Below are 13,541 nucleotides of genomic sequence, written 5' to 3' on the forward strand. Positions count from 1 at the left end.
TACATGTGCATACTATTCTAACATTATTATTCATTTTTGACAAATTTATAAGAATATGAAAAAACAAAAACAACATCGATTTGAAGTAATAAAAATTTGTATTTTTCATTCTTGCAATATTATTTTTCGTATCTAATCTTGTTTTAAAATTATAAGAGTCTCGTGTTTATTTTTATGAGCAGATTGTCACATAACTACTGGTCAATTACACACAGATGTCAATTGTATTAATTAAATCATAAAAGGTCAACCCATTTTTTTAATTTAAAATATTTATTAAATAATAATTCTATTGAATTATCAAAAATAGAAAAATAGAATTATTATAAGAACACTTTTTTGATTAATAATAATAAAATATGTTTGTTTTTTTCTATGTATGCTGCTTATTTATTTAAATAATAATAATATTATATACATGAGATCAGTAAATATTTTTATTCATAAAACATTCAAATGGACATCAGTATAACTCCAATCATGACAGAAAGTGTGCCGCATGCCCACAGAATTGAACAGCTCTCAGCAAACAATAGTACACCAGTTAGAGCCTGAAATATATACACTGTTATAAAATAAGGGCATCTGATACTTAATTTTAATTTTAATAGTTGGTAATAGCCAACATAAAAATAAGTAGGTAGTAAAAGCAAATTATAAAAATGTTAGATCAACTAATTATTGTTTATTCATTTATTACATATTGGACGTGAGTGATAAAAAACAAATTATAATAAAGAGCATTTACAATAACGAGAAAAAAGTATTAAATTAAAATATGTTTTGATTAGGATTATGTTTCAAAAGTCAACAAAAAGATAACATTATAAAAAATATATATAGTAGTCTTTTTAAGTGGATAACTATGTCTGAGGATGTGATATTGAACTTTTCTATATATCTGAAGAATTTGATTCAAGATATATATTGTAAATTTTATTTGACATGAACAATGTATAAGATTAAACGCACAATATGTTTATAAGTTGATGGTATGGTATATAATATAAACAAGGAGTTAGGACGGTAGGTACCTACTTAACAAGTTGACTTCCATATCAATTTCAATGATCTAATAAATGCCTTGAGTATCATAATGTACTCAATAGTTTTATAAATGTGGGCTAAGTATCATGATACTCAGATTTTCATAAGAGTTTCTGGCATGGAAAATTCCCTAGATATAAATTAATAAATACTATTGAAAAATTGTTGAGTATCATATATTTTGATACTCAAGATGAAATTGGCAAGTATAAGTAAAATATGAAGGGCAATAATAATTGAAATTTTTATGTGTAACACATGATACACAAGACAGTCAACTTGTTAAGGAGCCATCTTAATTTAACAACCACGTAACTTGATTTATTTTTTCTACCCGTAAATAAATTATTATTATACATATTATTTAGATTAATTTTTGCAGATATAAGATATATTGTTTTATATTTTAATAGTTACACTAAAAATTCATTTTCATTTTGAATGTAACATTTAAAATAATTTAGTTATTAATTACAAGTTTATAGAGTTTGAAAAAACATAGAATAATATTGAAATGTCATAGGTAGGTATAATTAATCAGAGACAAAATATCATTGTTTTACCTATCAAAATAAAAGCTATAAAATGTATTGATCTCCACGGGGTGCCGCCATTGGTTGACTTCCCCCTCACGTCAATCAAACCACATCAAATTTACTTATTGTATAACATGTAAATACAGATTGTAAATATAATTTTTTTGTTCAATAAAAAAAAAAAAAATTAATTGATGAAAACGTTGAGCGGCTATGAAATAAGTTTAATAGAAGTATTATGATATTGAAAACAAATGGGGAAGCTATGCAAAAGTCTAAATGGCTAGTTACAAGCTACTCACGGTGAAAATGTAATTGGATGCGATGCTAATGCCAGTGGATACCAACGTGGAACCAAATCGTAGGGATCTGGTATACATTAGCCAACCGCCAATGTTGGCCAGCACAACCATTGCCAACATGATGAATCTGACTAAATTTGTGTACAAAGCCTGTAAGAGTAAAACAAAAATTAACAGATGTTGTTGCTGTCGTCATTGACTCTTTAGGGCAGTGGTCTCAAACACGCGGCCCACAATAGTTCAACAAATTTGATATATTTATTATTATTATTGAACGATAAAAATATTAATTTTTATTTATTAATATAATATTAATTGGCATTCGTAATGTTTTCAATTTTTACATCCCTTGTTAGTAATCAATCCCAATGCCGTGTGTAAGTAAAAAAAAAGTTTCGACGGTGTAGATTCGTTGTGCATTTTACTTCATAATATTATATACGTTTAATACAAAAATAATAATATTATGATCTAAAGGATTTAATGTTAACAATTTTACTTGATCGTTTGAGCCGAAAAACTCGTTGACACTCATTCCGATTTTGCCGAACAAGCCAGCTGAAGAACCGCAGACCCCAGCGGACACTGCGCACAGGACGTTCTTAAGTCGGCGGTCCATCGATCAATGTGGAAGTTGTGGAGGTCAAAAATCTATAAAGAATCGTTTTTTCTTTATTGACCTCGAAGGAGTGAACATAACTCCGAGCCGTGGTCAGTAAGTACTCATCTTCTAGTTTCTACTTTCTATACATTACAAGTATGAACAAATGAATAAATATTACATGAGTATAAGTATTGAGTAATGACTGTCTACTGGAGGTCTGGAGCAAGCCATGGTCTGAAGTACTGCGGCTGTAATTTTATTGTTGATACTTGATAGTTGATATTTGATAATATACAATCTACAGCACGGATATAGATACTAGTATCTCCATATACAGCAACATTATTAAATTATGATGCCCGACGCCATTTGCAACTTTGGCAATGTTTACATTTATTCATATACATATTTACTTATATATACATATATACTGATAATACTATTTTGCCCTAGTTGTAAATGGCTGCCAGCGTCATTGATAAGAAGAAGTCGGGTATCTAGTTATTATAAGGCTCTACATAGAATCTATAGTGCCCTAGTTATTATACATATCTGTGGATCTACAGCCGTGATAAATACACAGATATAAAATACAAATTTTATATCTGTGGATAAATACCACGGATATAGATACTATATCTATATTCGTGATAAATACCTATACCACTGATAATATATTGAATGGGTACCACCACGGTTTAAGATAGATACTATCTAGTCCGTGCTGAGTACATAATTTTATATTATAATATATAAAAATATGATTATTTATAAGCAAAACTGTAACCAATAACCAATTAGGTGTACCTATTGAATATTTCTGTAATAGCTCTATTGGATAAATGGACATTCCCCCCCCCCCAATCTTTTTTAAAGTTAATATTATTAACTAATAATATTGAATTTAATAATATAATACTAGTTATTATTTAATATGATTTTTTTTTTTAAATAAAATATATAAAATAGTTTTTATTTTTTTAAACATAAGGGATTATAAATGTTTAATATATTTGATCAACTGAACTATTTACTTAAAACAATAAAAAAAATAAGTATGTACCTATAAAGTAAAATATAATTAATAATTAATAAAAATGGTTAAAAATTCCGACATAAAAATGACATAAGAATGATACATTTTGTAAAAAACATTTGAATTCTGATTCTTTTGTTATTTCTTAACTTATATTTTTTAGCCTTTGTAGCTTTGTGCATATTTATTTTTTTATTTTTTGTTAAGACTTAAAACTGCACCAGTTTGAATATTTAACAATTTAATAATTGCTTGTGAATTTGATTGAAGTAGTTCAGTATAAATATACACATATAATTTATTATAGGTATTTATGAAAATATTTGAAAATATTAGACAATAGCCATAAATATATTCATATTAAATATAATAATATTATATTATTAAATAGTAAACTTTAAAAAAAGTGGGGGGAATGTCCTACTACACCGAAAAGAGTCGGGGGGGGGGAATGTTCGCGATTCTGAATATTGAAATCTATTCCATATTTCCATGGTATAAACAACATGGTGTGATGGCAAAAATCCAGTTGGGTTGTTTATAATTTATACAAATAATGTTCTATTTTGTGTCGATAGTCAATACACCAATCTCAATAAGTACAATAACCATTTTCAAGTGTAGTTTTTCCGGTGTATTCACTCGGCAGTCGACCTACTTACGTCATACGCCTACTTAATACTTATATACTAAATACATTATACTTATATACCCAATATACAGGCATATAATATATACGAATATAATCTGTGATCCAGGTAAAAACTAAGTTAGTTAAACTATAATAGAATATTGGTAACGCACTGAAGCGCACGAGCGTGGGTATTTAGTAAGTTGTTACTACAATAGTTACGATTGAGGCAAACTTAAACAATTTACTTAACGTAGGGGGGTGCTAAATTTGTTGAACTAAGTATCTATTAGATAGGTAGGTGTTTTTTCGGGCAGTATAAAATATGTGATGTACAAATGTGCATTAGATTTTTTAAATATAGTTGTGTAAACTTGTGTTATCCAAGTCGATATTTGATTAACTGTTTTTTTTCTGAATAATGAGAGCGAATAATCAAAGCGCGTTTGATAAATGCTGTACGGAAACACTAAACATCTTTACATCTCCTATTATTGGCGGAACGACCTGAGTACCTGACCAAACCACTCTATCGTTGCGTTGTTGTCAAGACGCACAGGTAAATTTCTAAAATTATACCGAGAAACAGTGATCCCCAAAATAGTCTGAAATCCATGACGATTCATCCAATTAGCATAGTAATATTAATACCCAATAGATATTTTGGTAATCCACGGCTAAAATTGATTCCCTCTCCAATAAATGCGAAGATTTCTAGACACCATATCTGCCGTTCACCAATATAGAGTCAGTCTGTTACAGACACGAGACATCTACTATACCTTTACGTTAGCCTTGCCTTCTCTCCCTCTCCGTGTTTCACTATCCTCATATTTCGCTCAACATTATTTACGCTTTACACAGTCGTTTAATTTTTTTTAATTTTTCGTTTATTCCTTAAACAATTTAAATATGTTTCAATGCGTACAGTGCCCGTCGGTATTCCCGCATAAAAACGGTTTGCTCAGATATGGGAAAACTCATACCGGTATGCGTTTTCCATACAACACGACGTATGCAATATGCATTAAATCATTCAATGATAAGTCCGACCTCAACAAACGTCTGAAAAACATTCGTGATATGTATTTTTATTTTATATTATATTATATTATATAATGTTATTAATTTTTCTCTTCACTCGATATTAATTTATATCTTTTATTTTTAATAGGTACCTACCTATTGTCAACTTTCAGGCTTATCGCTAACCTGCTACACCGATTGTTCAACAGAGTGTTATAGGTACTGTTATCCAGTTAGTAACTGGTATTGTCCAACCCACGGACTAAGATATATCTAAGGTATATCTTAGTCCGTAGTCCAACCTGATCAACAACAGATTAATATACACATTGCCCCGGAAATATTTGTCCCCGATATCCCGGCCGGTAGATCTAATTCGGTATACGACGACATGTGTATGATTTCAATGAAAATCAGGACGTTATTACAGGTTAGTTTTATTTTATTAATCGGACCCGAATTAATTAGATTTTAAAAAGACCCGCTGATTTTATTCGTGGATTATTTACATGAATTAATTCGATTTTTTAAAAAACGCGTGTCTGATACAAGTTAAGAGGACGTCGCACCCGCATGTGTTGTCTTTGTCTTAGACACAGACGACATAACAAATTTTCGTTTGCCAGTTTCAATAGTGCGCAGTTAGTTTTGATATTTGAGTGAAATGACCTATTATTAAACTGTTAAGTAATAAACTCTTCTGTGTTCTCTCGTTGGTTTTTTACGATATTTTAATTTGTAAGTGAATTATGATCATTTTTAAATATTATTGTCTTACTTATTCATAACTCACTTAAAAATTAATATATCGCAACAAAAACCAACGAGAGAACACAGATAATGTTGTTACTTAAAAGTTTGATAATAGGTCAATATTCTCTTATAATATCAAAATTGACCACACTCTATTAAAACTATAATTAGTTTATAGCGAACGAAAATTTGGTATGACATACGTGTGTAAGACGGAGATAACACATGCGGGTGCGACGTCCTCTTAAATAGTTGATCATTCGATTTTATTTATCAGTCGTGAGTTTAATTAGATTTTTTATAGATTCTCACAACACATTTATTTTACCAGATTATTAATTAGGTTTTTCATTTTTCTAAAGAACATTTTTCTACGTGCAGTAGTCGACAAAGAGAAGACCAATTATTTCGATTTATTTTTGGTAGCAGACGACAATGGATCATACTATACATACATATCCAATTTTTCCCGGCTCATACGCGCACAGAAAACAGGACATAGGGAGAGAGTTGTGTTTTGTAAGAGGTGCTTCACGTCGTTCGACGATAGACGTCATAAATATAAGCTGAGTGTACAGGCAGCGTTGGAGCACAAACCTATATTACCGGACATTTTTAAAGAGGGTGAGTGTGCCGAATCTGTGCGTGGAGAAAAACTAAAAACGTGGAGAAAACGCAGAAACGCCCCATTGTAATTTACCCAAATTTTGAGACGTTGCTGATGAAGACGGACGAGGAGAAGGGGAAAAACCCAGCAATTATCCATAAACATGAGGCAATGAGCTATGGACTCATTGTGAAGGCGAGCGAAGATGTACCGGCAGAGTTAATGGAGGAGTATGAAATACCTACTGAACCTATAATACACCGAGGAAGCGAGAGTCGGTTGGATGTAGCGAGACATTTCGTGGAGACCGTCACCAAAATACCATTGAAGATCGAAAAATTACTGAAGACAAATATAGGTACAAATAAACATAACCGTGGATGACGTCCAGGCCCACGAAGTAGCGACACTCTGCAATCTCTGCCATATACAGTTCACCCCACCGTCAGAATTATTTCACCCTAAGACAGCTGACCATTGCCATTTATCAGGAAAATATCGACAAGTTCTATGCAAATGTATGCAACCAAAAACTCCTAACACCAAACTTTGTGCCGATATTTTTACACAACTTATCTAACTATGACGCGCACCTGATAGTGAAAGAACTTGGTCATGATACCCAGGCTATTACCGTTATTCCAAACAGTGAGGACAAATTTATTTCATTTGCGAAATATGCGACAATAAACATATTCACTTTGAGATTTATTAACACTTTCTGATTCATGGCTTCGAACCTATCTATTATCTTCACTCTCCAAAAATGTAATCACACCTCAACTAGAAAATTTCGGAGAGACCGTCAAAGTGTTTTCCAGTGAAGATAATAATGCCACTTGTAACTTGGAAGGGTGTGTATCCTTACGAGTATACGGACAGTTGGATCAGGTTGGACGAGACGAGATAACCGAGTAAGAGAGATTTTTACAGCACATTAACTGAGTTGAGGATAAAGTAAGAAGAGTTTGAACACGCGGAGGAGGTTTGGGACCAATTCGCGTGTCAAACACTCGGCGAGTTCAGTGATTTGTACATGAAAATCGACGTGTTGCTGTTGGCAGGCGTTTTTGAAAACTTCCATGACCTATGCATGTCGTCATGTCGACTTACAATTTGGACGCTGCACACTACTTCACCGCACCGGGTTTAAGTTTTGATGCAATGTTGAAGTATACCGTGCCAAAGTTGCAGTTGTTGAATGATTACAGCATGTTGCTGATGTTTGAAAATTGTCAGTATATTATTTGTATGAAAAGATGAAGATAGAGCTAGTGTCGTATGAGAGGAGACTGCAAAAACTAATTAATAAGTGTACATTCAAGCACTGTATACTATGTACAATGATAATCTCAATGCTGTAGCGCTTGAGAATAAAATAATTAAATTTGATAAACCAATCTATATTGGTAAATATATTTTATATACTTTAAAATTTTTATATTATACAATAATGATTTATACATACATTTATTAACACAATTATTATCTATAGGATTTGCTGTACTTGATATAGGTATCAAAAACAAAAATGTACGACTAATACTACAATGTGAAACACTATTGAGACAAAATTAAACTCATGTATACTGACACAGGTGACAGGTAAATATATTAAAACTAATCTCTCGCATATACATAATATACTAATTTAATATCATTATTACAGATTCTTTGATATATCGTATTAAGACGGAGGATGTCTATGGATACTTGGCGGTTAACCATAGCTTGTTGGACCAGATATACACTGCTAACCTGCCTAGTGTCCATCCTTGTTATGTAGCAGGGAAAAAAAAGGAGCAGGGGTATTTTTCTGATGAGGTGGACGGTAATATAATTACAGATTTTTGTGCACTGCGTGCCAAATCGTATGCCTTCAACGTTTATGTAGGACCAGAGGATGAGAAGAAAGATGAAGAGAACAGAATAGGAGGAGAGAAGATCAAAGCGTAGGTGATTAGGTCTCATGTGGTTAAAACTCACATAACTCTTGAAGACAACAGAAAGTGTTTGTTTGTTGAAGCTGGAATAGAGACTATCACTGATAATGTTTCTATACGGTCATTCAATCATAAACTCATGACTATAAAAACAATGAAATTAACTTAAAACAACTATGATGCAAGAGGGTGGTGCTAGATACAAACATTAGCCCCATGGGCGTTATAGTTTGTACTATAAATTACTGGAACTTGATTTTATGGAAGATGCAGAAGGAGGGAAATGGTCTGGTTTAGATAAAGAAGTGATGCTTCTACATCACAATACCTAAATAATTCTTTCACTAATTTTAAAAACTGTAAAATTTTTTGTTTTGTTATACATTGATTTTTGTAAATAACTTGAAAATATTACTCTAATAATTGTTTAGGTTTTGTAATATACTGATTATTGTAAATATTACTCAGATACTTTGTAAATGTTATTGCTGAATATTTAAGATAGATTAATATAAACCTAGCTTATATAATATATTTTCACCTTTATAATGTATAGTTTGTAAATGTAACATATTATAAACTTTTAATAGGTACCTATTTATTTTTAAATGTATAATTTTTAAATATTCTGTAAGTATACCGTATCAGTATGATTTTGTTAGATATTTAAGATAGATTAAAGTATAAACTTGAAATATTATTTTTTATTTTACTCCCTTTATAATGTATACTTTATATATATCCATGTAAATATATAATATTTATTTTTATAATTTATAATTTGCAAATAGCTCTACCAGGTTAAACTGCAAATAGCCACGTAATTGCTAGATATTTAAGATAGTTTACAATGTACCTACCTGTAGTCTACTAGTATCTTTTTAACTAGGGTAGGTATTCAAGCCTTCAATATTCAACATATTGTTGTCTCCTAAGAATAAAACATTTTTCTCCCTATTTTGACATTATTTAGCTATGTGGGCTTCATTATTTAATTTTGTTTATTTATATTTTGCTAGTCTAGTCTAGTTTTCTATTTTGGCCAAAGCATTACCACCCGACTTATGACTGTCATGTCCAATAAATTGTATTATAAAGTCTAAAGAAAAGTATATTATATCCCTCATTTGCTACAGACAGTGGCATAGCCATGAATTTTCTTTGGTGTGGGCTGATAATGTGTTTACATAGATTTTCACTATCTTGTGGATTTTAGTAAAGTTTAGTCTAGTAAAGTTTTGTCCATCAACAGATTAGCTAACAAAATAAAGATAACAATTAAAAATCAGTAAAATAATATTCCCAAAATGATCAATGAGGTAGTCTTACCCCACGGTTAATAAACAAGTATACTGACCGTAGCCTAAAGTCTTACCTGCCTACAATTAGGATATCAGTATAATAATATTAATATCATATTATTAATAGACATAACATTTGTTAGCTACCTTTAGGTACTCGTCACATTGTCACGTGCAATATCATTTGACTTCACCTATATTCATATTGAATTATTTTATCTCGAATACCGGAATACCTACATTTTCAATACCTATATGGCTATCGGTATTATATTTTTCGATTAATTTGACAATGTACGACAGAAATATTTTTTAAATTTAATTTAAAAATTATAATTGCGTAGACAGAATCTCATCACCGAGCCCGTAAAAGTGCTTATAAGAAAAATATTATTATTGTCCCCAGTGTGGAATCTAGACAATTTTTCTGAGGGGGGCTTACTTTTGTTTCGTTTGGAAAAGTCTGTAGATAGTACCTACTACCTATAGGTACTGGAAAAACGGTATATTTTAGACTTTAGTAAACATCATTAGGTGTGGTAATCGTAATGACTAATGATTATTGTGCATTTAATAAATAGGTACATTTTATTAAAAATTGTATTTGTCAGGGAGAAGAAAGTCATTTCAATGGAGTGCATTTGCCCCTCTACTATAGTATACCTAGATTGAACACTGATTGTCCCGAAATCGTCAAAACAAATAAAAAAATTTATCCACCACGTACAAATAATAAAATGGCAATTTTTTTTGTGCATCTACGTAGGGATTTTAATATGTCGTCATTATTCTGTAATATGGGTTTTGAATATATGCAAATATGTAATATGAATGCGGTGTAGCACACATGCCACGTGGTGTCGTATTATAAGTATGTAAATAAACGATGAAAGACTTACGAGTATTTCCAGCCATGTATACTATAGTGATATATTAATATGAATATTTTTTCTGGTTGGCTATTCCGAATAGCAAAAAAATGCTAAAATCGTTTTAAATGCCCAGTTAGGTAACTACCCTCTTGTGTTTCCATTATTTTAAAAACAGATTTAAAAGTCATCAACTTTTAGCTTTCCGAGTTATTCACCCAAAAACATCAAATACGTCGTAGGCTGCTGAGCGTTTTGGTCCAGTATAAACCGTTTTGGTGGCATAAATGTTATATAATGCTAATATGGTATAACATGGATATTTAATGGTCGGGGTCGACCTGCTGCAGTCACTGTGACTTGAATAATTTTCTTTTTATACGCTACCAATAACATATCTGCGATGAAATAGGTCGTGCGGTTATAATATTATGAGTTTATGACTTATGAGTTTATGATACACAACTAAATTGTTAGAAATTCCTACTGACTTCTAGTTTTACTACTGTCGGATATCCGTTACAACATTACAAGGTTTATCAGCGTTAATGGCATTTATCGGGTAATTATTAAACGTTATGGTGTTAAAACATGGTAAATTCGAGTGCATGTGCCAATTTAAATGGTTATAGACATACCCTACCATTTATGAGCATTACTTTTACTGTCACGTCGTTTTAGCTTTAAGATTAACTCCATGATATGCAAAAAAACTCCACGATTATCATATTTTATACGATGATCAAAGTTTTAAAAGGGTTATACAGTGTACTCTTGGTAATTCGAAGCTCATCAGGGAAAAAAAATTCGACTTACCTACTAAAAATTTCAAGTTATCAAAATCATAATATGTTATTGTTATTAGAAGGGGAATTTTATTTGTTCGAGTTGTCGAGAATGTTGAGTTATTAAGGTTCGAGTTACCGAGAGTATACACTGTAATATCTTTCGGTATACAATTTAAAATGAATATATTCACTGAATCCGTAAATATCCATAAATGTCAATATAAAATATAAAAATTTTATCTAGGTACCAAACTAACTAAACAAATATGTTTCGTAATTAATAATCATGAAGCTAAACAAAATCAATCATATACAATATTATTGCATTGTTAATTATCAAGTGTGATACAATATTTTACTGAGTAGTTCTATTCAAAATCCTGTTTTATTTATTTTCATAAGAAGTTTTATCGTATACTAGCTGATCCCGTGCACTTCGTTGCTCGTTAAATGTACCAACTCTATATGACTCAAACTTTGTTCAGTTCGTAATTTAATATCCGGAGTATGGTGTTCAAAATTTACCTTAATTTTTACGTTGCCCGGAATAAAAATTCTGGTTCGCAGTGGTATATTATCTGCATGTAGGCAATTTACCTGCTGTAGGTCACGGATCCCGTGCTGTTTGTACGTAAGTGTATGATTTAACTCTAAAGTATCAAAGTTATACCAAGTTTGTCGTATTCCACCTATGGTGAATTAATGTAATTAAAAAATACGAAATCCTTACCTAACCTTTTTAAATTAGCCTGTCTTTTTCCCAGAAGACTATTCTACACACAAACATTAATTTATAATTTATATATATGTATATTTACAAAAAATAATACAAATCAAATATCAACAAACATGCCCGATTAGCCAATAGCAACCAATATATAATACACTGTTGTATTTTTACATCTAGATTTCCTACTTTTCCGGTGGATTTTCCTAAAATTGTCTTCCGTAAAAACTTTCTACTTGCAATATTAAGAACATCCTAAAAAAAAAATTGAGCCTAATCGGATCAGCCGTACTCGATTGATGAGGTAACGACAACTTTTCACGCTCCATTTTTATATATTATATAGATTAATTATTCCTATCTCGTACAAAGGCAGTTGGCAACAACATAGCTTTTTTTGTATTTTTCAGCTTCCCTGACCAAACACGCGTGGTAATGAATGAGAAGGTCAAATTATGAATCAGATATATGTAAAAAATTGGTCTGTATCGGATTAATTTACACACATGGTCATATTATAGTATACTATACGTAATAGTAACCCATGTGAAGTTAGCATTACAATGTTGGTAGAACTTTTCAAAAACCTTCCAACAATGTTCAAATGGACTTAATAAAAAAATCATTAAAAATCTGTATTTAATAAAAAAAAATCTACATTTGATAAAAAAAATCATTAAAAAAACTATATTAAATAAAAAAAGCAGGTAAGTGGATGTCGCTCCGCTGTACAGTAGATTACATGTGGGTCATTGTATAATGGATTGTATTAGACTTGAATTCAATGATATAATATTACTGTATAAGAAAAACGATTCTGAGCGGAGACGGTTTGTCAGTCTGGATATTTTAAAATAAAATAAAATAAACACCATTGTAAAAACAATAGCTTCCTCACTCCGCTCAGAATCTAAAATTATTAAAAAATCTGTATTTAATAAAAAATCTATACTTGATAAGTAGTACCTACTTATAATAATTATATTGATGAGTGTGGATTTTTATTTTAATGCATCATTTTATTAAATTTAAAAAAAAGTAAGTTTTATACATGCTGAACAATATACTAAAGTTTTATTTTATCATACTTTTGCATATTTTAAATATTTTACTAGATCCTGGTGTGTCGCGGTGGTTGGCCACAGTCGCTTATATTCAGTGTTGGGTAAATTACTTTTAAAAAGTAATGGAGTTACGTTACTCGTTACTTCACATATTTTTATTTAAATTACATTTGCGTTACCTAAAATTATTTTTATCATGTTACGTTACTTTTTCATAAATAAAGTAGTGCGTGGTAGTGCGTTACAAATAACGTTACTTTTTTTTTTTAATCTCTGATACAGTTATCATTTTTTTTGAACCACATTC

At 30.7% G+C, this 13,541-nt stretch overlaps 1 protein-coding gene and 1 long non-coding RNA gene across 4 annotated transcripts; one reads left to right on the forward strand and one right to left on the reverse strand.

Annotated features, from left to right (window-relative positions):
• Positions 1–415: 415 nt before the first annotated feature.
• LOC100569459 lies at positions 416–2,818 on the reverse strand. 2 transcript variants are annotated; one of them, XM_029489631.1, is made up of 4 exons: positions 2,700–2,818; positions 2,385–2,629; positions 1,886–2,035; positions 416–551 (listed from the first exon to the last, which is right to left on the reverse strand). In XM_029489631.1, the coding sequence occupies exons 2-4, from the start codon at positions 2,502–2,504 to the stop codon at positions 453–455; spliced, it is 369 nt and encodes a 122-aa protein (XP_029345491.1). In that variant the 5' UTR covers positions 2,505–2,629; positions 2,700–2,818; the 3' UTR covers positions 416–452. The 2 variants fall into 2 exon arrangements, with proteins under 2 accessions (XP_029345491.1, XP_016661970.1); XM_016806481.2 differs by having other exon boundaries at positions 2,385–2,536; positions 2,668–2,817.
• A 1,421-nt stretch (positions 2,819–4,239) lies between these two features.
• Positions 4,240–12,123, forward strand: LOC103310120. Of its 2 annotated transcripts, XR_001679909.2 has the most exons (5): positions 4,240–5,241; positions 5,331–5,612; positions 6,298–7,951; positions 8,038–8,147; positions 8,212–12,123. It is a non-coding gene; the product is annotated as an uncharacterized LOC103310120 (long non-coding RNA). The 2 variants fall into 2 exon arrangements; XR_003839519.1 differs by lacking the exon at positions 6,298–7,951 and having other exon boundaries at positions 4,242–5,241.
• The last annotated feature ends 1,418 nt before the right edge of the window (positions 12,124–13,541 follow it).

This window comes from Acyrthosiphon pisum, chromosome A2 (assembly GCF_005508785.2).
Source record: "Acyrthosiphon pisum isolate AL4f chromosome A2, pea_aphid_22Mar2018_4r6ur, whole genome shotgun sequence".
Taxonomy (NCBI): domain Eukaryota; kingdom Metazoa; phylum Arthropoda; class Insecta; order Hemiptera; family Aphididae; genus Acyrthosiphon; species Acyrthosiphon pisum.